Source organism: Neovison vison, chromosome 5, assembly GCF_020171115.1.
Source record: "Neovison vison isolate M4711 chromosome 5, ASM_NN_V1, whole genome shotgun sequence".
In the NCBI taxonomy this organism is placed as follows: Eukaryota; Metazoa; Chordata; class Mammalia; order Carnivora; family Mustelidae; genus Neogale; species Neogale vison.
In genome coordinates, this window is record NC_058095.1 from 86,998,706 (window position 1) to 87,023,305 (window position 24,600).

Below are 24,600 nucleotides of genomic sequence, written 5' to 3' on the forward strand. Positions count from 1 at the left end.
GGCCAGGCCCATGCCAGGATTCAGGCACCCCTCCAGGAGGAAGCCTCTGCTTTTTTGTTGTGCTTGATCCCACGAGGAGTCCGTTGTCAGGGGCTGGGCAGTGCCAGAATCGGAGCCAACGTTTACAGAGAGAGGGAAAGAAACCAAGCCCTGATGGCATTGTTTGAACTCCTCCACGCGGCCCTGTCCTTGGACTTTTCACTACATGAACCGGGCGTTTCTTTTTTGTTCCATCCGGTTTGAGCAAGGTTTTTTGACACCTGCTGTTGGCCGAGCCTGACACATCCCAGTGTCTTTCCCACGCCCCGAAGCAGCCTTCGGGGTTCATGCACAGACCCTGTCGAGACCCTGCTCCCGTCGGCAGGTGGTCTGCCTCCTCCTCCATCGAGAGAGAGAAGCCAGCCTGCCCAGAGTCCACACTTCTTTCTGATTTCTCAGATATCTGCACCTCCGTCGCTGCTGGAATATTCTCAAAGGAGTACGTCCTCCTGTCCACAGTGAGCTGGACCGCCTCTGCTCTGGATGCCTGTCCCCCTGCCCTCCTCTGGGACGGGGCTTTATCAGTGACTCCCTCTTCCTTTTATCTCCAATCTCTCTGCTCCAGTGGCTCTTATCTTGAGTGTATGGATTAAAAAAGAAAGAGAAGAAAGAAAAACAACTTTCCTTCTTCCTGAACATCAGTCTGTCATCCCCGTTCTTCACTTGACAATGGGTTTGCCTCCAAAAATATTCTCTACTCCCTGTACTTTCTTATCATTCACTCACTTCTCAATTCACTATGGCAATTAGAATTCTGCCCCTCTGCTCTCCTGAAACTGCCAAGTGCAGTGGCCTAATTTCAGCATTTCACTCCTCTGCAACAGTTGATCCTACTGATTTATCCTCTTCTAAATGGCCTGTTGAGCTCTTCCCTCATAGATCTTACTGCTCCTTTTCAGGGGTTCTTCCTCCATTCCCCAACCCCCACTCCAAGCCAACAAATGGGTTGCCTTTTCTGGACAACAAAACCTGTTGAAAAATGGACAAAGCTTATGGTTTGTTTCCCTAGAAACATGTACTTTGCATGGTATGGATCAAGGCTGTTCGTAACAGACTGGAGAACACACTCCAGCTAGGAGAATCAAAAGGGGCTTTTCCTAAGAGCACAGACAGTTCACATGAAGGTTGGGAGCACGAAACTTCCAGGAAACCTAAACATAAAATAGAATGGTTCTGCCCCTGCCGGGTGAGAAAACTCCCAAATAAAAGCCACCACCGAGCTGCTGGCACCAGAACTATAGCAGTCCAGCAGGGACTGTGACAGCAAAGTGGTGCACTGCACCCCAAGCTTCTTTCTCCATGTCACTCCCTCTGGGTCAAGTCCCTCACAAGGTCCTCTGTCTTCGGGTGACCCAGTTTCCAATCAAGGTCTCTCCCCAAGCTTGTCTTCCTGGCAGAGCCTAACCTTCATGCAGAAGCCTGGCTTCAAAGGGAGTGGGACATGTCACTTCTACCTTTCCAGCTCAGCACTGTGAAAAGGGGGGTAAGCAGGATTGTGTCAGGCTAATCAATCTGCTGCATCATCACGTGTTTGCAAAATTTAGAGCCTGAAGTTTAAGAAACATATCCTCAATGTCAATGTGAAGTGCTTTTATCATGATTTTTTTTTTTTATTGGTCACAAGCAAAATTTTGTGGTCACAGTTGTAATTGCCTTTAATAGGAGAAGGAATTTATTGGCTCAGACAAAAAGTTCAAACACAGAGCTAGCTTTGTCACAATGTGCCCATGGTCTTGGGTGCCAGAGTTTGGTCACTCAGGAACTATCTCATTCTTGTAGCTCTGTTCCCACTGCTCCTCTCTCAGGCAAGATCTCCCTGCACTGACTAGTTGCCAAGAGCAATTCCCTACTCATATTCCCACCACGACAACACCCCCAGCAGATGGAGAGCCCCTTTTCCCAAATGCTTTTAGTAGAAGATAGAATAATGTCTCATCAGACCAGTGAGTCAGGCATTCCTCCTTGAATTCACCATTGTGACTGGGGTGCAGGGCTCTGGCAGACCCTGTTTGAGTGGTGTGCCCGATCCTGGGTCCAGAATGTAGGGTCATCTCTATATGAACAAGCTGAACTGAGGGATATTGGAATGGAGGTGCCCTCAGAGGAAGGAGTATGTTGTTAGCCAAAGGAGAGAATGGATGCTGGAAAGGCAAATTCAAGAGCTGTCCCTTATACCAGAATTCTACTTCCTGCCTTCTGTTCAGATTCCAGATAATCTCACCTACTTTTATGGCTTCAACTACTCACTTGGCTTAGGACCCGTGGGTCTGGCAAAAACCTTACTTTGATTATTTTCATCCAAAGAAATAGAAAGCTCAAGTCAATAAAAGATATAGTCCATTTGAAAGGAATTTTTTTAAAGGGATTTTTTAGGAGGAAGGACACTGTCTTTTTTCTTCCCTGTCTAAAAACACATTAAACAACATTCAGAAATGACTTGCATTGCTTCTGGTCTCCTACTGAAAATGGAATTGTTCACTGTCAGATAATCCAACTAATTTTGTCAAAATGGTGGGCATGGGTATTTTTTGTCCACAAAGGAAATATTTTAAAAAATATATTTGTTAGGGGCGCCTGGATGGCTCAATGGGTTAAGCCTCTGCCTTCAGCTCAGGTCATAATCTCAGGGTCCTGGGTCCAAGCCCCATATCTGGCTCTCTACTCAGCAGGGATCCTGCCTCCCCACCTTCTCTCTGCCTGCCTCTCTCCCTACTGTGATCTCTCTGTCAAATAAATAAAAATCTTTTTTAAAAAATCTCTCTCTCTCTCTATCTATCTATATTTGTTTTTCTTCTTTAGGAACAGATTCTACTCTTTATTCTTGGGATCTTCAGTTGAGATCTTCAACAATCCATTTATCTCATCTAAGGAAGTTTCAATGGTTTTATCTAATCTCAATTGTCTTAATTCCCAGCAAGCATGATTTTGATCAATTCTGTAGAGGTTGTATTTTCTCTTCTCTTTTGTGTAGTTTATCTTCTGGGAAAGAGGCACACAGATTTAAGTAGGTGACTATCTTACAACCAGTTTCTTTTTTTTTTTTTTTTTTTTTAAGATTTTATTTATTTTATTTGACAGATAGAGATCACAAGCAGGCAGAGAGGCAGGCAGAGAGAGAGGAGGAAGCAGGCTCCCTGCTGAGCAGAGAGCCCGATGCGGGACTCGATCCCAGGACCCTGAGACCATGACCTGAGCCAAAGGCAGAGGCTTTAACCCACTGAGCCACCCAACCAGTTTCTTAAGACGTGTTCTAGGGATAGAGGAACAAATGAATTATGACCTAGTGTTATCTGCTGGTATCCAAAAATGTTCTCAAGCTCTATTCCCACCCAGACTGAGTTTCCTATCTTTAAAGGCATTTTCATCTCAAGGTCCTGAAAACATTACAACTCAACCTACCTCAAATGAACTCATCTTTAATATTTGCTTTTTGGGGGTACCCGGGTGGCTCAGTTGTTAAGCATCTGCCTTCAGCTCTGTCATGATCCCAGGGTCCTGGGATTGCTCCCCACATCAGGCTCCCTGCTCAGCAGGAAGCCTGCTTCTCCCTCTTCCACTCCCCTGCTGTGTTCCCTCTCTTCGCTATCTCTCTGTCAAATAAATAAATCTTTAAAAAATTTAAAAAAATTGCTTTTTGCTCAATATTGCCTTTTATAATGAATTACTTTATCTTTTAACAAATCAGAAATTCCTGAGTTGTCTGTCATCTATCTCCCTCTCTCTCTCTCTTTCCTTTCATACCCAATTGGTCATCAAGTATTGCTACTACTTCCTGAATCTCTCTCTCTTTTTTTTTTTTTTTTAAAGATTTTATTTATTTATTTATTTGACAGACAGAGATCACAAGCAGGCAGACAGGCAGGCAGAGAGAGGGAGAGGAGGAAGCAGGCTCCCTGCAGAGCAGAGAGCCCGACGCGGGACTCGATCCCACCACCCTGAGATCATGACCTGAGCCGAAGGCAGCGGCTTAACCCACTGAACCACCCAGGCGCCCCCTCTTGAACCTGTATCTTTCCATCCTTCCCTGCACCTCCTGAATGAAGAAGACCCTCTCCAGGAATTGCAGATAACTTACTCAAACTCGTAACAAAAGCCTGAAATGCTCTTTTCCATCCATCCATCACTGGAAAGGAGAACCAGACAAGCACCTGACTTCAGCTCTGGCTTTAAACCCGTCCCCTCCCTCACCACGGAACCTCACTCACCAGCAGGAGATCATTTTTCCATCTTTGGACCTCAGTTTCTTCATTTGTAAAATAAAGGGGTTAGACTACATTCTCTCGGAGGCCTTCCAGCTTAAAAGTTCTGGAATTCTAGCTCCAAAAACTCTGTCCCCAGCCGATTTAGCTCACAGGGTTAGTGTGAACATTAAAATGATTGTACTTTCAGGGCCAGTTGGCAGTGACGCTGATGAATTCGTAGTAATGAATCCTACGCCTAGAGATTTAAAACCTCATAAGTCAGAGGTTTCAAGCACAGTCACATACATTCAGCCCAGCTAGCAGGGCTATTGGAACCCTCTCCAGGCAGGCCTGGAGAGCTAGTGCCAGTCTGGCAGGCAGAACTTCAGAGAAGGTTGTGGATCTGAGTCATTATTAGCCTCACAGACACAGACTCCCGGGGACCTGTGGAGGGCTCTGCTAGCACCTGCCACAGCCTCCCTCTCTTCGCTCCTTTATTGTTTGCTCTTCTTTAATTATTTATGTAGCGGGGGTGGGGTAATTGTTTTATAATTTTTTTTAAGATTGTACTTATTTATTTGACACAGAGAGAGAGAAGACTAGTAGGCAGAGAGGCAGGCGGGGGGGTGGGGTGGGGGGGCGGGGAAGCAGGCTCCCTGCTGAGCACAGAGCCTAATGCAGGGCTCAAATCCAGGACCCTGAGATCATGCCCTGAGCCGAAGGCAGAGGCTTAACCCACTGAGCCGCCCAGGCACCCGGGAAATTGTTTTCGTAGCTTGCACCAGATTTCTAACAGAGAGACACCTGTTTAGAAAGACCCTTGAACCGGCCTCTCTGGGGATGGTGGGAGAGCGTGGGGAAGGTGGGGAAGCCAAGGGAAAACGGGAGCAGGTAGTGTATAGAAAAAGAAACCCAGATGGCCAATGAATACAGAAAAAGCTGCTTGGTCTCCCAGTTAATGGCTGACTAGTGAGGAGTACAGAAAGCCTACTGGCCTCAAAGTGGGATAGACTTTACAGTGAAATACATTCTCCTGAGTCCCCTGTGGGATCAGGCTGAGAGAACTTTCTTGAAACTACTTCCTTGCTTAACTGGATTTCCTATCATTGGAAGGATGGCATTTAAACTCGGAGGACCAGGTGACCCCAGGTGTCACTTACATTATGTTAGTAACAACACAACTGTGGGGTGCCTGGGTGGCTTAGTCCTTAAGCGTCTGCCTTCAGCTCAGTCATAATTCTAGGGTCCTGGGATCAAGACCCACGTGGGGCTCCCTGCTCAGGGGGAAGCCTCCTTCTCCCTCCCCCACTCCCCCTGCTTGTATTCTCTCTCTCTTACTTTCTCAGTGTGTCTCTCTCTGTCAAATAAATGAAATCTTCAAAAAAACAAAACACAACTGTGTTGCTTTCTGACTTTTTAAAAATTAAAAATGTATCAAGCCTGTATATTGACCTGTGTTCACTGCTACGTATCACCCTAAGATCCACTGAGATTTATTGTGTTGGTGCTATTGCTCTGATTACCTAGCAGCTCCTGGGGAAGGAAACATACACATTGATTTTTCCTAATGTAAACAAGGGAGGACAGCTGAAATTACTGGTTAGTCTTGAGTTTCCCTAAAATACCAGTGAATTTCGTGTGAGATTCATGGGGCCTTCATGACCGTGTGAAGAGCTGGGGCCCATGGTGCCATGGGAAATGAGATATTCACACTGCATGTGGAGCTAAGCAGACGGGAGCCAGGGACAACTCTATGGGGCTTGGAAAAACATGACATTTTCTTCATATTACATCATATAGTTATGTCAAGAAAAATAAGATAGGAAGTAACAGACAAAATATTTAATGCTGACTTTCCAGAAAACTCTTCAATAAAACCCTTCTAAGAACTTTATTGAGAAATTGGAGCACTCTCTCCTTGTACATGGCGTGTCTCTCTCAAGGTCTACACCTTAACCGTCCCACCTTCCTTTTCTACCCCTTGATGGTCACCAAGGAGGAGGAACCGTGTTCACCCAAATGGGTGATAAAGTGTTGAAAACCGTTTTTGCAAACCTTTCAAACATTTGTAACAGTTGAAATTAGGTTTAAAGGGGGAGCCTGGGTGGCTCAGTGGGTTAAAGCCTCTGTCTTCAGCGCAGGTCATGATCCCAAGGTCCTGGGATCGAGCCCCACATTGGGTTCTCTGCCCAGCAGGGAGCCTGCTTCCCTTCCTCTCCCTCTGCCTGCCTCTCGGCCTACTTGTGATCTCTGTCAAATAAATACATAAAATCTTAAAAAAAAAGAAAAAGAAATTAGGTTTAAAGAACCTTACGGTTCCTTCTTTTCTTTCATGGTGGAAGTTCTTCTCATCAGGGCAAATGCTCCTTGGACCCAATTGGACTTTTTGACCCCAATGACTCCACAAATGGAAGGTCTCCCTTGTGTCTCTCGCCTATACCAGAGCAGTCACTCAGAGGACAGCGAGTCTGCTAAGCCTTTCCTTGGCCAGAAGTGTGCTAACTGGGACACCAGACATGGCAACCCAGCCAAGCCCTCCCATGCTCCACGCTGGGCAACACCTGGGGCTATGGAACCCTCCTCCTTTCCAACACAGACTCCACTCACATCTCCACCCTTTGTCCATCAGGTGGGAGCAGTGGGGGAGCTGTCTTTCCAGGTGTTGGATCACCTTGCTTGCATTTTCTAGCATGGCAGCGAGTCCTAGGTTTTTTCATCTCTTCTCAGGCCTGTGAATACCATGGGGTGATGTTAGACCCTCTCCCCTCTGCCCAAGCCACTCTCTGGATCCCCAAACCAGAGTATGGCCAGCCACTCTGGGCCCCGCAGGAGATCAGCCCCTCCAAGCATCCTTCGAAGAATGTCCAGTTAAAGCCACAAGCAGGGAGTGGGAAAGTAACTCTTTAAAGGTTCAGAGAAACAGCCTCATAAAATAACTAGGAAGCAAGTGTAGCTGGTAGATCAATGGGGCATGTAAGTTATGAGATTTTGTATCAATTTTTATTTCTTTATTTATACACACTATAACAAAAATAACTCTTTTGAAAGTGTTTCTTGGGCCTGATAAGATTAAGCCCCTCATTGCATCTCTGCAGTGCTGTAATCCAATTTTGATGCAAGCAACTCCCAGCCAGCATAGATTCCCCAGGTTAAGGGCATGGTCCCCAGCTGTCCTCATTTCAGATGCCTGCCACAGGTTTGGTCACCTGCACTTCTGACTAACTAGCTACCAGTTTGGGGGAGGGGGTTCCCAAGAACCCCTCAGGTGTGATAACTCATTAAAATGACTCATAACCCAGGAAGGTGCTGTACTTACAATTATGATTATGAAAAAGGATACAAATCAGGACCAGCCAAGTGAAGAGTCACATAGGGCAAGGTCTGGCAGATCCTAAGCACAGAGCTTCTGTGTCTTGTCTCATGGCATTGGGGTTGTCACGCCTCCCTGAACAACACTGATTCTCTGGTGGTATTCACCACCAGGAAGCTACTCAGTGTGCAGAAATTTTATTGGAGTTTCATTACTTAGGTGTGATTGATTAAATCATTGGCTTCAAACTTGAACTCAATCAATCTCCAGCCCCCTTCCCTCTCTGGAAGTGGGACCTCAGGCTGCTGTCACAAGGCTAGGAGCCCCAGGCTTCTGATCACATGGTTGGTCTCTCTGGCAGAACCAGCACCAGCACCATTCTGAGTTAAGTCATTAGCATAAGCTCCGGTGTGGAGGAGGGGCCCACCATGAATAACAAAGACACTCCAGTCTTTCAGGAAATTCCAAAGATTTCCAGGTTATCTTTCAGAAAGCAAGACCAGACAAACTCTATCACAATCCCGAACAACACTAGTTTATTGATGCAAGACTCTCAGGATAATCCTCCCAGAAAAAGCAGGTATTATGTGGATTTTCCACTATAAGATAACAAATGAACTATTGGGAAGCTAATTCTGGGCTAAATGTCAGTATGAGAGCAGGTTATTAGGAGAACAAAAAACAAAGATGGTAGGAAGAAGGAAAGCTTAAAACCAAAATGCATGGTCATAAAAGAAAGATCAAAAGATGCAAGTCCTTGGGGTGGGGAAACTATAGACCATCAGAAAGAATGGAGCCAAGTAGGTTTCACCTTTTGCAACTATTTAAAGACCTACAGGTTGAGAGATACCATCATGGGAAGACCAGTATTCTCTTGAACAAAATGTAGGACCTGGACTTGCCAGTTGATGGGCTCTCCACTCAGAAGAAATCTACCTAATACCCACCAGGCAGGTCCAAATTGATGGATATGGTCATGCATCAGGCCTGCTTGCATATCTGTCAGGCTGAGAAAATAAGATGTGACAAGAATCTTCTGAAATGTAGTCCCATGGGCAAAAGAAAGATTTAGAAGCTTGTTAAAAAACACATTACCATCTGGAAGTAAGTGCAAGACATAGATCTATGAGAAATTGGTGTCTTTTGGGAAACACGGAGGTGCTAGCAGAGAAAGATCTTTCTCGATTATCACTGTATTCTTGCCTGCCAACTTGGAGGGCCTGGTAGGCAAAGATGTCGGATGTACAGGTCTTCATTTTCTTTGAAGTGGGAGGCTTGAAAACTGACCCAGTATAAATGTGAAGTTTGTTCATGTTCATTTCATGAAAAGCATATAATTCTGTACAAAAAGGAATATACAATTTTCCTAAACATCGAGACCTTGATTGTATCTGTTTGATTTGTTGTTCACTAAATGTTAGTGCTTCCTAACATATGGACATTTGGTATCTGTAGACCCAAAATTTAGATAACCATCTTTTTTCACATAAAGCTTCACTTAACTGGTAAGTGAAGAATATTATTATTAAAACTTTTAACAAATACACTAATATTACATCTATCCTAAGGTGCATATTTTCACAATTTTACATCTCTAAAACTGGATACATATTTGAATCAGTGGTATCTCACAATTATAATTGCTGGAATTGTTTTTTTCTTTATGACACATAAGAGAATGTGCATCTATAAAACCTTAGATTCAAGGATATATGGGCAATGCTTAAGTTTTTAAAGAACCCCATTGTCTTAAATGCTTTAAGAACATGACAGGAATTAGGTGTCCAAATTCTAGAATTGTTAAAGAACTTTAAAAAGCACCTTCAGGCATGTGAATCTACAGCTTTAAGATATATGCTTCTCCTTTAATCTCTTCATGTGGTAAGTTACAGTAATAGACTTTTTTATGTTGAACCATATTTGCATTCCTGGAATAAACCCAACTTGATATGATGAATGTTGGTTTTACAGACTACTAGATTCAATTTTCAAGTAGCTTATATGGAAATGTTGAATTTCATAATAGAGATATGGCTTTAATTTTCCTCAGGTATATGTAACAAGGAATGGTTTCTCTTTCTTTTAAAGAGATTGTGTTAGATTAGATTATTTGACCATTAGTTGTTTGGTAGAACATTGGTTCTGCCACTTGGTTTTACCATCTTGTTTGGAGTGGAAGAGACAGATTTCATTACCAATTTCATGCCTTTGTAATAGTTTTAGGACTTTCTACGTCATCTATTTCTTCTCAAGTCACTTTTGGCAATTTATACATATTTCAGAATTGGCATATTTTGTCTAAATTTTAAAGTTATTGGCAGAGCTTTATAGCATTCTTTATCTTTTTATCTTTGGCACACAGAAATTGTGCCCATCTTCCCATTCCAAATCTTACTATTACCTTTTCTTTTTCTTAATACATATTACTAGATGTTTTTCAGAAGAATCAATTTTTGTCTTTGTTGATCCACTTTAGAGTACCTTTGTTTCCAGCCTCATTATTTCTGCTAATTTATATTACTTCCTACTTCTTTCTATGGGTTTATTCTGTTATTCCTTTTCTAACTTCTTACATCTGATTAAAATGGATTCTAAACTCATTAATTCATAGCCTTTTACTTTTTCTGTTTTAAGCATTTTAGGCTATAAAATTCCTTCTAAGTAACCTTTAGCTATATTGCATGTTTTAAAATATGTCTTCATAATTATGCACTTCCAATTGTTTTCTAGTATTCATTCTCATTCATTCTTTGATCCATAAGTTATTGAAAGGCTCATTTAAAATTTTTTCCCAATGTATGGAGTGGTTTTCGTTGTTCCTACTAATTTCTAGCATACTTGTAGTAAAAGAACATGTTCTTTTTTTTTTTTTTTTTAAGCTTAAGACTTACTTCATGGCTTAGGATGTAGCCAAGTTTCATAAATTTTATTTGTACTTGAAAAGAACGTGGAGTCTTTAATTGTTTGATCCAGGATTATATATGTATCCATATATATAAGTGTTTCTCCAATCTTCATCCTTACTGACTTTGTGCCTGCTTGCTCTTTCAATACCAAAAAGGTCTACAAAACATCTCTTCTGCTCTGATTGTGGATTTAATTGTCTTCTGTTTGGCCCCTAGCCCATTCTTGAACCATGGAACTGAAAGTTTCAGGCCTCCAGGAATCAGTTGTAATAACATCTGGGGATTTCCAGCCTCCCTCTTGTGATAGCTCAACAATGCATATAGAGAAATGAAAATGAACTTTGCCATTTATAAGTGTTCTGTACAAGAATATTTTTTTAATAAAGATTTTATTTATTTGACAGAGAGAGAAATCACAAGTAGGCAGAATGGCAGGCAGAGAGAGAGAAGGGAGGAAGCAGGTTCCCTGCAGAGCAGAGAGCCCGATGTGGGGCTCAATCCCAGGACCCTGGGATCATGACATGAGCCGAAGGCAGAGGCTTTAACCCACTGAGCCACCCAGCACCCCTGTACAAGGATATTTTAAAACTCTATCTAAAATTCTGTATTGCCAGTAATATGTAAGATCTCTAAACCTAATTTTTTCATTGGAAAATGGAAATAATAATGTCTGAGGTTGAGGGTCTCCAAGAAATGACACCAGGGCAGAGATCTGCACTCAGGGAATTTGTTGGGAAGTTTAAGTGGCCTTAGCAGAGAATGCTATGTCTCACTCATTCATACCTACCAAGTTGAGCATGATCCTAACACGTTAAACAGTCCGTGGTTGTTGAGCTAAACCAAATGTCATGAATCTATTTTCTGCTACATACAACAGATATAACTTTTTCATAAGATGGAAAGCTGCAGCTAGACTATGACATAAGATGTGGGACCACTGGAGCGCCTGGCAAGAGTTGTCCCTGACCTGCCAAGGAGAACCAGAGTTTTCTAGAAAGTGCCTACATCCCCTGGGTAACAAAGCCAATGTAGAGGCAGACTCTGGCACCAAGAACAACCATCAAGGACTCTCAATTACTACTAAAAGGCCACTTTTATGCAGGGCATGGGGAATCTAGAAATCTCAGGAGCTGAGATGGAAATTAAGCTCTCAACTTATAGATCTAGAAGACAGAAAAGCAGAAAATCTTAAATGATCTTAAATGGGAACCCCTCCTTGATGGAACACAAGTACATACTTTGCTGCTTCTGCCTGGAGAATAACAAAGATAAAGGGATGGGTCTGTAGCCTTGGGTCCTGGTCTTCATCCAGATTTCTACTTTTTCTTGGGAATATGCTTTTCTTCATCTCCCTGCTGGCTCATGAGCATCTGACATATCCTGGAGCGGGCAGGAGTCTGTGAGTACAAAGCATAGGTGGATAGGAAAATTCATGGGCAGTTTTCCATTGCTTTGTTCTCTTGGTTTGGATTTATGACATTAAGCTCTTCCTTCTGAGACACACGTTTTCACTCCCCTTTGGTTCACATTTATTTCCTTGGGATTCTAAACCTTCAGCTTAAAGTTCTCCACACAGTGAAAACAACATAAAAGGAGAAATTTGTGTATGCCCTTGAAACTATCCTGTGCAGGCTCACAATGGAGACCAATGTATCTCAATATGTTCAGTGTGGCCAACTACTCTCTCTGTGTCAAAATAGATGGGTTTCTCTGACTGAGTTTGGCTGCTATGTCATATGAAAATAGTGTCGTCATTAAATCCCAGAATCCTATATCCCACTCAGGGCAAAGTGGATGCTTACTCTGTGAAAAGTGTTCAGGAACTCAGACTAATTCAGAGCATAGACCTTGTTCATCCATGGCTTGCAATGGTAGAGGTAATTGCCCTCTTGCTTAAATTACTTTTTTCTCTCTCAAACCCATACAGATAATTTTCCCCCCAGGTTAAACACATCAATGATCTCTCTCCATTTAGTGGGTATACTAAACCGCCCAGCCACCTGAGGTACTCAGTATCTCAGTTATGGTGGTGCTGTCTCTTACAGCCTATTGATTGGTATCTGGGGGAATAAGCTCCTTTCTGATTTTAGTGCCATTGTATCTGGTCATTGTTATTTTAGTTGCCAACTCTCCAACAAGCTCAACAACTGTTCTTGACTTCTTCCATAAAGACTAGGCTTTCCCTCCCTAGTCTCTCCTAATTGTTTGCAGGCTTTTCATTTCAGAATAATGTGTCTCAGAATAAGATACCACCTTGACTCCCATTAGTTTCCTTGTTTGTATATAAGCATCCTCCACTACTCTACACCCCCATCCCAATCCAAGAGGTTCATATTTATCTCTGTGTTCATCAAAGCAAGTTCCCTGTTCAAGAATATTTCAACTCCAGCCCTTGAGGTTTTAATTGTTATAAATGTTTTTTTTTTTTTTTTAAACAAGAGGAACTATATGAACGTATGTAAAAAACATACTATCTTAGATACCTTTCTTTCTTTCTGAAAGTTAATAATGGTACAAGTACCCTCCAAATTAAATCTTGTTATCCTCACTTTATAGAGTAGGAAAGTGTGGCTCACATAAATTAAGGAAATTGCCCAGAGGGCAGGTAAGTCCCCAAACCAGAATTCAAACCCATTCTGTTTGGTTTCCAAGCTTTATACCACAACTTCCTGTTTCAAAGACTTTAGGGTGAGTCTCCCAGCGTCTATGAGCTTTAGTCTCCTCATTGCCTCATTAAAGGGAAATCGAGTTCAGTTATTTCGAGTTGCTTCCATGTTAATTCTAGGACAAGAGAAGAAGAGAGGGGGAAGTCAAAGGTGCTGGGAGAAAGGGGGAGGTGGGACATAAAGGGAGTAGAAACTTTGTAAGTTTCTTATCTCTCTATTTGTGGTTCTACTGATGTATATTTACTCTGCTTGCTGTAACGAATCAGATCTCCCTTTGGAATATAAAAAGGCACAACCTCCCTAGTCTTTACATTGAGTTTCAAACTGTTATAGATTTAAACCATTAGACGTACAAAGTGAAAACATACTTCTGTTCCAAAGAAAACCACAGTCCAAAATGGCAGCACTCAGGCCAAGTCACCAAACCAGGACTTAGTACCTAACCTGTGCCTCCCCCAGAAAGTGTAAGTGTTAACTGGTCAGTCAGGAATTTTCTGATCAACATCAGAGGTAATCTGCCACATGGGCCCTCTCCATCCCCCAAAAGAAGATGAGGTCAGCCACCTAATAAAACCCACTGCCCTTCCCCCTAAGGGAAGGTGACCTTGCCTGAAATAATCCTTTTTATTTCTTTTACTAATAGCTCTTTGCCCCACCCTCCTTCCTATAAAACCCCCTCTATTTTGTACAACTCTTCAGAATATCTCTCTACTTGCCCAAAGGGATGCTGCCCAATTCATGAATTGTTTAATGAAGCCAATTCGATTTTCAAATTTACTCAGTTGAATTGTGCTTTTTAATAATGCCACCCACCCCCAAACAAAACAATAGAAGCCAGAAAACAACTTTTAAAAGACTCCAGGGGCACCTGGGTGGCTCAGTTGGTTAAGAATCTGCCTTAGGCTCAGGTCACGATCCCAGCATCCTAGGATCGAGCCCTCAATTAGGCTCTCTGGCCCTGCTTCCTCCTCTCTCTACCTGCCTCTCTGCCTATTTGTGATCTCTGTCTGTCAAATAAATAAATAAAATATTGAAAACTAATAAGAAGAAATAAATAAATAAAAGACTCCAGTTGGCTGCTCCTAACAATCACAACAGATTTGCTGGCCTCTTGTGTACGAGCTTATGAGGAATGGAGATTTTCTGAGTAAAAGGCTCAGAAATCTGATCCACATCGGAATAACAAGGCTTTTGAAAGTCAACTGCCCAAATCAAACAATAATTTCTCACTTGTTTACAAAGTGTGGAAAGAAATACAGGTCCACCATGCGTTTTTCCACCAATATCATACATACATACACATCACCTTGCCATTATCACCATCATTAGTGTCAATTCTAGAAACCAAAAAGGCTGGAAATAAAAGTCTTCCTGGAAAAATAACAACCAACAGATTTGACTTTAAATGTAAAGGAACAACAAAATTTATTGACTGAATTAAACACAACAGTTAAAATGGCAGTGTTGTATTTGCATTTTAAGATGTTTGAATGAAACAAGAAAAGTGCTATTAGTCCAAGCTTCTTACATTCATTAAAAGAGTGACTATCAAAAACAGCAACATGCACAATGATACATATGCACAAAATGGAATTATATCAACAAATATACAAAATACCCAAAATAAAATATTTACAGGTTTAAAAATATAAACATTGGTTCATTTATCCCATTAAATCATTGGAGTGGAGAAAGGAGAAAAGATCCTATTGCTATTTAGAATCTTTTGTTAAAACAAGTTTTAAAAACATAGAGTAGTTCTAGGAGACAATTTTTGATGTTTGGGGGGAATTTAACATTCTATTATAAAAATAATATCTATAAACCTACTAACAATTTTCCTCCTGTGCACAAAAATAATACAGCCAAAAGCTTGTCCTCAAAGACATGCCTGACTTTCAGGAAAACTAATTATAGAAATGGAGTTTCTCATCTGGATCTTCTTTGTCATTATTTTCAAATAACCTGCAATGCCCTATAATACGCTGAGATATTCCATATAAATAACTTGGTCAAAAACCTGAAGTTAGCAGTGAGCCTGGTAGATAGCTGGAGTCAAGTAAAAATGGCAAGAATTTACTTTGCCTGTAACATTAGAACCATTTTCCCTGATATTCTTGATAAAACGACCTCTCTCAGATCCTTCATGTTCAGTTAAATTTGTTCTGGAAGCAATAAGAATTTGTCCTGTATTACTTTATGAGCATCTCTCGTCCTTTCTTCAGAAATAATCGTGTAGTGGGGGATAAATGGCTGCAATGTAGATATTTGAGAAAGTTCACTAATTCCTTCAGGCTACTTAGGACCATTTCAATACTGTGTTACAAGTATTTACTGTGTGTCCACTCTAAGCCCCTATGCAGTCTGACCAGATATTTTTAATATCTCTGCCTTAGCTTACTAGATGATCCAGGTCGGTATCTGAGAAAGCTAAGTATGTCTCTGACAACCAGTCACCTTGGCTATATTTTATTAAAAATGTTATCTTCTCACACAAAGCAGAAAGTTACTCTACCAATTATTAATTACCACAAATTACTCCAGTTTACATTTTAATAGAATGACCACCTGTTATTGAAATCTTCCACTGTGTCTCATTAAGATGAGGTCTCAAATTGATTTTTTTTTTAAAGATTTTATTTATTTATTTGACAGAGAGAAATCACAAGTAGATGGAGAGGCAGGCAGAGAGAGAGAGGGAAGCAGGCTCCCTGCTGAGCAGAGAGCCCCACATGGGACTCGATCCCAGGACCCTGAGATCATGACCCGAGCCGAAGGCAGCGGCTTAACCCACTGAGCCACCCAGGCACCTGCATTATACCAAGTGTAGGCAGGCCATATATTAGGAAAATAACCTCCTTAATTCTGACCATGATGCAATTTCAAATGGATTTTCCCTAAATACTGTGAGTATTAACAGAATCAGAGCGGGAGGAAACAGAGGTTGCATGCTGCTGGATTCACTACTGAAATTGCTTTTGGTTTTATTATTGGCAAAACAGACATCAGATCACAAAATCTGTACGTAGACCTGCTTGTATGTAATCTAAAGTAATTGATGAATATAGTCCACAATTTTGACTGGCCCAGGTGAGAAAAAAACCTGCTAGTCTCTGAGCTCTAAGCTAGGCTTGCATGTATAAAGTCATCAAAGAATTAAAAAAACAAAAAACACAAGTTCATTTTTAACTAAAATAGCCTTCAGTCGGATGGTACCCACAAATATACACATCTGGTTTGGCTCTTGCAGTTCAAAACTTTGATCAGTTTCTTACTTAAAACAAGTTTTACAGAAATTGAATCATATGGCTAAAAATGTATAATTGAAGCAGAAGCTATAGAGTTAGGTTTCTCTATTCAGATTCAAATTCTGCCCATTACTTAGGAAATGGGTGACTTGGGACAACGTATTTCACCTTTGTGAGCATCATTTTCTTCCTCTGCAGGATGGAGCCAATACCCACCCTCCATGGTCCTTGTAACAGTGGCAATAACATCAGCAAAGAAAGCACAGAGCATCATCCCCCACAGAGAAAACACACAGTATGTGTTAGGTATTTCCCTTCAATATAAAATACTCAAATTCACGGTGACTGACTTCTTGGTCTTCAACAAATATTAGTTGAATGAATTAATGAATTGGAAAATATGAGCCAGGATGCAATGGCCACAGACAGAATGTAGGATGCACTACTTTGGAAAGAGCCAGGAGCTTATCTCTGAAGTTCACAATTGTACCAAGGCAAGGTACCACTCAGCGAGGCGCCATTTAAACAAACTACGTGGAACAGCCAGAGTAAGCCTAGACTGGGCTCATGGTAGAGAAGCAAGGGCAACGTGTTTGGAATGACCGACATCCTACAAGGAAGAAGTATTACCATGACAACAGGAGAGACTTCTGTCTATATTTTTGGTGTTAATCCTGAGAAGGAGAGGACACTGTCAGAGGAAAGCAGAGTGTTTGTCTCTTTGTCTCAGACGCACACCAATTTTCAGCTTCATGGCATGGGTTAGCTTTGTTTCTACTGCAAGTGAACTGGCCATGACAGGAAGCAGTTCCTAGCTTTTATGTTACTCTAACTTACTGAAGAGCTTATGGTACCATCCCAGAAGCTAGAGGAAAAGAGAGAGAAAGAGGAAAAAGGGAATGGGGAAGGGGGGAGATGAGATGGGATGGAAACAAACACAAAGAATGAATTAAAGATGGCACATTAGGGAAATAATATTGTCTAACCCACGTGGCTGCTAAGAGAACCACGTCAATGTCTGTAAAGCTCCTAGCGATCACTGGCACTTAGCAAGTACTCAGCAAATGTTCATTATTGTTATAATTGCTATTATTATTTTGAGAGGAATTTGTGTGGCTTAATCCATACCACTCCTTTTCAAGTTCACCCCCATTCTTCTCCACCTCACAAACCATAGACAACAAATGAAAAAAAAAAGCTAGGCAAAATAAAGATATTTTTCAGGAATGTTAAGACAGTCCAATCACAGTATAGCTATGTGTGAGCCCAGACTGAAGGGGTTTTTATGAAGTATTAGAAACAGTATATGCCTCATGAACACAGGTTGCATTGAATTAAAGTAAACGTCGGTCGTAAAATGTGCCCAGTTTCCGTTCTGAAGGCTTTGTGACTATTTTAATCTTTCTTTTTTCAGTTTGAGAAAGAACACTTTTCCATAATCATGAAACTACCATTCTGAATCACTCCTTAACAGCACTGTCTGGAGTGAGATAACATTCTTTATAAGTGGCTATAGCTGCAACAAACCATCTCCTTTAAAGAATTAGCACAGTGCAAAGGCTTTTATGAAGTAAATGCTGACCTCTTGCTTTCCCACACAGAGATATAAACCACCGATCCTCCATGCTAGCTTTGGGTCCCAAACAGTCATAAGTATTTGTGCGAAAGCCATCAAAAATTCTTAAGGCCGAGTTTCCACAGATAAGAACTGTGCTGTTCATCCCTTGGTCTGTCTGGCAAAGAAGTGGGAGGGAAATGGGTAGGCCAAGGTTATTTGGGTTTCTCCTCTTATTTCATGCAGATACTTTTAACCGGTTATTCCCAGTGGTGATAAGAGGCAATTGTGATGCGCTCTCTTTTTGTTTAAGAGTCTAAAATTCTTGAATTAATTTCTTAAGAATGATAAGGGGAGCAAAGTATCTGTGAAGATATTGTAACAAGCCTTCGTAGAAACCCAGCATGGGGACCAAGGCCAGATTGTCATCATTCAGGAGAGAAATCTGGAATGACTACAATCAGGAAATGTATTCCACTATGCAAGTGTCAAAAAACGCCACCATCATAAGAAGTGTCCCCTTACGGCTATCTGAGGGCACCAAGCAAACATCAGACATGGTGGGTACAAAGGGAGAGGAGAGAAAGCTACTTTAATTGATCTCTTCATACAAGTTAATGGTAAAAAGGCTCTGAAAACTAATCTGACAAAGATGTAAATAATGAAAACACAGAAAGATGTTGAAGAAATCTCGATACCTAATATAGAATTTTTACCTCAGTAACTGTGCAAGCAAAGGGTTATTTGAACATTCGTTTAAATGCAAATACTTCAAAACTACTTCTGAAATTAAGGAAGAAACACTTTAAACCCAGTAAGTCATCACTCTCATAGATGTTAAACACTTTGTATTTAAATAGGCAGATAATTTGTGGGAAACATATCTAAAGGAAGCCCTTACTGTCCTATATGTCATTGTTGTTATTAGGTGAAATAATAAAAATCTTTTTCCTCTTGCCATTGTTGACAATGCTATAGTAAAATTTCTTCCAGTCCGTGCTAATGTAAAAGCATCCAACTGCCTTTAGTACTGATGTCAGAGTAGTTTAAGGAACATTGTCTGTGTAATGTAGTTATTAAAGTCAGGCTGTCTTTGTGCAAAGCTATTAAACTCACTGATAAATTCATGGTCAACAATTGATCTGACTTTTTCCCCCTCTAATTTGTCCAGCTCTCTGACTAAAGAGACCTAATGAACTAGCATCTCAGAATCATACACACACAGCAAAGGTGTCATCAGCTCATATTTAATCCTTCCAATTACAAAAAAAAAAATCAGCAAATATAGCCGAATTAGGAAATGTATTAATAATAATTGGAATATAAGTCTATTAAAATGCTGGGGTGAGGGGAAGCAATCTCCAGGAACATGAATGGGAGAAAGTAGCCCTTGGCACAAAAAAAGCAACTGTGAACCCTTGTCTGTGGGTGGAAAAGGTTAAGACGCAGGCTTTCTGCATGGATCCTGATTTCCCAGCTAGCTACCGAGGCCATTTAATTAATTGCCTGCATCCTTCATTTGCCTGGTGTGGGTGGAATTCTTAAAGACAGAGAGTTTCTTAAAAAGTGGAAAACATATGGAAAAAAGAATGAAAAGAGAAAATATTTTACATCTTGTATAACTGGTTAATTGACAGGCGGGGGAAATGAAAGGGAGCTTTGCTGACATTTCCCTTTACTTGTAAAAAGAAGACACAGCATAGTGGTAAAATGGCAGGAATGAGCCCCCAAAACTGTGAAAGCAAAAAACAGTTTGTCCCAGTGCTAACAAAATAGATTTACCGATAGATTGCCTTTACTGTTAGAATATTCTCATCTGTACTTCAGGTACTCCTAACTTTTCTGTACAATCGAACAAATGAACAAATAAAACTCTGTCACGGATTCACACAGAGGAGAAGATAACCCTCACAAGAAAATGCACAAGAAGAAAATAAACATCCTTTGTTTTACGGCCAGAAATAAAATATATATTCTGTACATTCACTGGGGGAAGATGAATGCATGTGGAGTCTAAATAGTACTATCAGCATGAAATTAAATTTAAATCCCTTTCTCAAGACAGAAATAATCTGTAGAATATTTCCAAGTGTACAGTACATGCCTTTGTCTGTTAGTTTGTGCACAGTTGAGTGCATAAGCACGTGTGAGTGTGAGTGGCTTTATGAATTCCTGGTAGCCTAAGGCTATGCCTGATTATAGGACCTCATCTATATAGGAAATTAAATATTAAATCAGTACTTTAACATTAAGGATCTGACACAATGCAATAAAAGCCAGTAATCTGACTACTAAAGAAATTCAACAAATCTCTACCGCCTCTTCTAATTGAATCATTGCAAATTTAAAATGGGGAAACGATTTGCTTTATGCTACTGGCTCAAATTTGTTTCCCTTTGGGGTCTGTTTATTTTGTTCCCTTTGTACTATTAAAATAGGTTTCCATATACTTAACTTGCCTCTTTCCTTCCTTTAAAAAATAGAAAACAAGCTTAGAAAGCACATAATATCAGCTCATTACTTAGGCAATCTCTCTGGAAAATGGGAGTTATATAGAAATGTTTGTGCCATTCGTATACATGTAGTTTTGCTTGAAAATGTCTAATCTTCCTCATATCATGAATCAACTCCTAGTAGAAGCTGCAGTCTTTTGATTAAACACACTGAACTGCATTTCAAAGAGGATATTATATAATCATTAGATGCTAATAGCATTCTAGGAACTGCTTCAGTTAATCACTCAAACTATCCAGGCATATGGTAACCCGTTCTGAAATAAATGTCTCATCTAAAATAATAGAAAATATACATATAAGGAAACCACTTTTCAAAAACAAATCTTGACATAGAGTGTTTATGATACATAGGCTTGCCAGCATCCTATTCTGAACATACCTGTCTCAATCATGAATCTATAAAGCAAAAGTCAAATAACATGAAAAACTGTATTTTTCTACTGGGTTTTTAAAACACGTTCCTCATTTGGGACTCCCCATGTTGTAGAATGGTCGAATCCAAAATTTGTATAACCAAGGTAAAAAAACTCTGAAAACCAGGATTGGGAGTGAGAAGCAAATAGTCTCTTACCCAAGACAAGACAGAACCTATTCCTCTGGGACATCAACACAATAGACTGTTTTTTGTTTTTTCCTGCATTGAGAGCCAGAGAACCCATATAAAACAAAAACAGAATTGCTTTAGGCTACAGTACATAAAAGAACATCAGTGGTTCAGGGACAGTTATCATAACTTGTTATAAAACCAGATTTTAAATTCGAGGTTACTGGCAGATTATAAAATGTTAACAGCTGGATAAACTGTAAAATATGCATTATCTACACATGAAAAGGTTACAGTTTATAAACACTAAAATACTGTGTCTATTGATATTTTAGTGAAAAATTTCCCTGATCCTCATTTCTTCACCGGGTGGGAAAGAAAAAGAAAAAGAAAAAACTAGCTCTGCTGAGCTTCTTCTTTCTCCCCAAACACATGATCTAAACCAACCAAACCGAAATGCTCCTTTATTGTCCTGGTGGTAGATACTGACCTATATGCATACCCAGCAACCAGAAGTAGGCAAGTTTTGGGCCAATCAATGATCGCCTCTGCTCATCAGGTAAATACCTGGCTCTTTCAGCTTTGCAGGTGTTTTCCACACAGTGATACAGCAAAGGGTCTTTTTCTTTTCTTTCTCTCTCTCTTTTTTCCCCCTGTAAAGAAAAAGGAAAAGAAGAAAGGAAGGATGGAAAGTGTCATGGAAGAGGAGGGGCTCCTCTGGTGTTGGCAGTGGTTTCTCTAGGCCCTCTCTGGGCCCTGGCACAGCCGAGTGTCATGGCAGGATGCTTACTTAGGTTGTTTTCTGCAAAGGCAAGTAAAGGTGACTTCCAAGTGTTCAGCGCATCAAAGGAAAAAAAAAAACCAAACAAGTGATTTTTTTTTTAAAGGTAAAAAATTAAAAGTGCTTGAAAATAATTCTCAGGGAACTTATCTGAAGAGGAGAATCCCATGCGTAGCTCCCCCTCTCTGGTGTATCCTGCCCCTGCTAGCGGCCCAGACACCTCCTCGGTCTAGGCTCTGGAGCAGGGATGGTCCTAAAAGCCTTTCTTTAGGAGAAACAAAACTTATTTGAGTGGTTTCCAGGGAAAGTTGTATTCCTTGACATGGGGTCCATCACCTCGGCTTCAGAGACCTCACAACTTTTTGGCACTGTCATGGCACGCCGCTGCCCGGAGGGTGGTCCCGGCCAAACCCCGGTTGCTGACCCTGCGGACCAGCACTTTGGAAACTGGGATTTTTGTTCTGGGCATCTCACTCCTGACTGGTTGCTGGTGCACTACGGGATGGCTGGATGGAAGGTTCGCGAGGTGCTTGATGCTGATAGGGATTTTAGAGTCCTTCAGCAAACTGCCTGGTGTTCGCAGTGGACAGGTGATGGTGACTGGAGACACGGGCTTTAACCGGGACAAGCAGGACGTCTCCTCGTTGGCGGGAACGGCGGCCGGGCTTCCATCCGGATCCGCGTAGAGATCGTAGAGCGCGTCCCCGCTGTAGCTATCCCGGGGGATGCCCGCCTTTTTGCCGCCGCCGGTGCCGTCTTCCTCCGGCCCCGGAGTGGTGGAGTCCCAGTAGCCCTCGTCACTATTGGGGATGCCTTCCTGCTGCTCCTTCTCGGGCGGTTTAGGCTCCTCCTTGGGATGGAGCTCGATGGGAATCCGGTTGAGCCTCCTGTGCTTGCCCAAGGACACGTCCTTGACCCCTTCCGCACACCTGGCGTCTTTGGACGTCTCAGCCACCACCTTGGTTTCCAGGGCTGCTGCCGCCTTGGCCGCTCCCTCTTGGGGCCCTGGTCCTTGGTCCTCAGTCTGGGAGAGCATGTCCCAGAACTCCTGGAGATAGGTGTCGTCCAGCTCCTCCGGGCTCGCCATCTCCTCCCCTCCTCCTTGGTAGGCCACCACGCCGGGGTTCTTTTTAGAGAGAACTGGCTTGCCTGGCCCGGGGGCATGCTTGTCACAGCTGGGACCTGCCTCGTCCTCTTGGTCTGCAATAATATCTCCACAGCCTGTAAGAGAGTCAAAGCTTTTCAGTGAAGTCACGTCAGAAAACATCAAACAAATACGATCAGCCGATGGGTCTGAGGGTGGATCAACAGCGGAAGGGTCAGGGACGGCCGCCGCGCGGCCGCTGCCGCATTCCGAGTCGACAAGGGGGACGGTCTTTACCGGAACGTCACCTGTCCTGGAGGCATCCTCGGCCGTCTGCACCTCCCCAGCGCCCAGCTCGGGGGCTGCCCGGGGCTTCTCGGCGCGCCGATGCCCCGCGGCGTCCTCTCCCCGGGCGCTGTCGGCCTTAGGGACCCCGGGGCTGTGGGCCTCTCGGCGGTCCGGCACGTGGGCGCGATCGGCGGAGGCCGGCTCCGGCTCTCCCCCTCCGAGCTCACCTGCTGGGTCTCGCGGCGCGTCCCTGCTGGGCTTCTCCGGCTCGCCGGCGGGTCCGGGCGTCTCCTCCTTGACGCACTCCAGGCTGGCGGTGAGCGAGCCCGGCAGGATGAGGCCGCCCGGGGCCCCCGCGCGCTCGCCCTTCGCCTCCGCCTTGGCCCGCTTGTCCTTCTTGTGCCAGCGCATGCTGCTGAAGAGCCCCTTCAGCCCTCTCTTTTGTTTGCCGCCAGCCTTGCTCGCGTCCGCCGGCTCGCCCTTGCCGTTCTCTGCTCGCCCGTTCTTCTTCAGCAGGGAGAAGAAGCTGTGCGACTTCGCCACCGAGCTGTTGGCCAGGGAGCCCACGCCCGGCCCGGCCGCCCTGGGGGGACCCGGGTTGGGCCGCCCGCCGCCGCGGCCACCCCCGCCGCCGCCCCCGGTGTCGCCCCCGCCGCGCGGCTCCTCCTTCTTGCTGCTCTCCAGCAGCACCACCTCGGCTAAGCCGTCGTGGGTCCGGCTCCTCACCATGCCCGTCGGACCCGAGCCTTTCCCATCCCCTTTGTTTTTGACCCCAAAAATGCTGGGCATGGTGCCACCCGATTTCCTCTTCTTGAATAATTTGAAAGCAGCTTTATTAATCTTCCCCGACGGCTGCTCGGCGGCCGGCGTTTCCGCAGCACAATCACAATGCAAGTCCATGTCTGCCGCGAGGGTCCCGGCCCCGGCCTCCTCCTTCCTCCTGCAGACCCCCGCGGACGCGCGATCGCCGCCGCCGCCGCCGCGCTCGCTGACAGCCTCGCCGCCGCCGCCGCCGCCGCCGCCGCCGCGGCTGCTCCTGCTCGTCTCCATGGAAACCGAGCGGGATAAGCAGCTTTCGTCAGCCGTGGGCTCGCGCCAGGCTACTGTCATCCGTATTCTAAATCAACCTGAGCCACTCTCGCTGCTGCCGCCGCCGCCGCCGCCGCTGCAGCGAAAGAAACACACATAAAAGACCATCTCCCCTCCCGCCAAGCGCTTATATAATACCCTAACCCACTTCGGATCCGACTTGGCTTTGTGCTGCGTAGTTTTGTGTGTGTGTGTGTGGCCAGAGCAGGCAGCAGAGCCTCGAGTTGATTGCAGAAATTAGCGTCGTCTTTATGGAATTCAGATTCCATCCAATCTTCGCCACCTTCTGATTCCTCCTCTAGATAGGCTCTTTCCAGAAGCCCAGTCAGGGTTCCCAGGATACCCCCAAAATGGACAAAGAAATTCCACCCAACACAAAATGGTTATTCCTCT

General features: G+C 43.1%; 1 protein-coding gene across 2 annotated transcripts; it reads right to left on the minus strand.

Moving 5' to 3' along the window:
* Positions 1-15,856: 15,856 nt before the first annotated feature.
* Positions 15,857-24,168, minus strand: AMER2 (APC membrane recruitment protein 2). Of its 2 annotated transcripts, XM_044249429.1 has the most exons (2): positions 23,346-24,168; positions 15,857-22,967 (listed from the first exon to the last, which is right to left on the minus strand). In XM_044249429.1, the coding sequence occupies exons 1-2, from the start codon at positions 24,166-24,168 to the stop codon at positions 22,099-22,101; spliced, it is 1,692 nt and encodes a 563-aa protein (XP_044105364.1). In that variant the 3' UTR covers positions 15,857-22,098. The 2 variants fall into 2 exon arrangements, with proteins under 2 accessions (XP_044105364.1, XP_044105363.1); XM_044249428.1 differs by having other exon boundaries at positions 15,857-24,168.
* Between the last annotated feature and the right edge of the window lie 432 nt (positions 24,169-24,600).

Excerpts from the sequence above, each read along its gene's own strand:
- AMER2 (XM_044249428.1), bottom strand. The coding sequence starts at position 24,168 with ATGGAGACGAGCAGGAGCAGCCGCGGCGGCGGCGGCGGCGGCGGCGGC.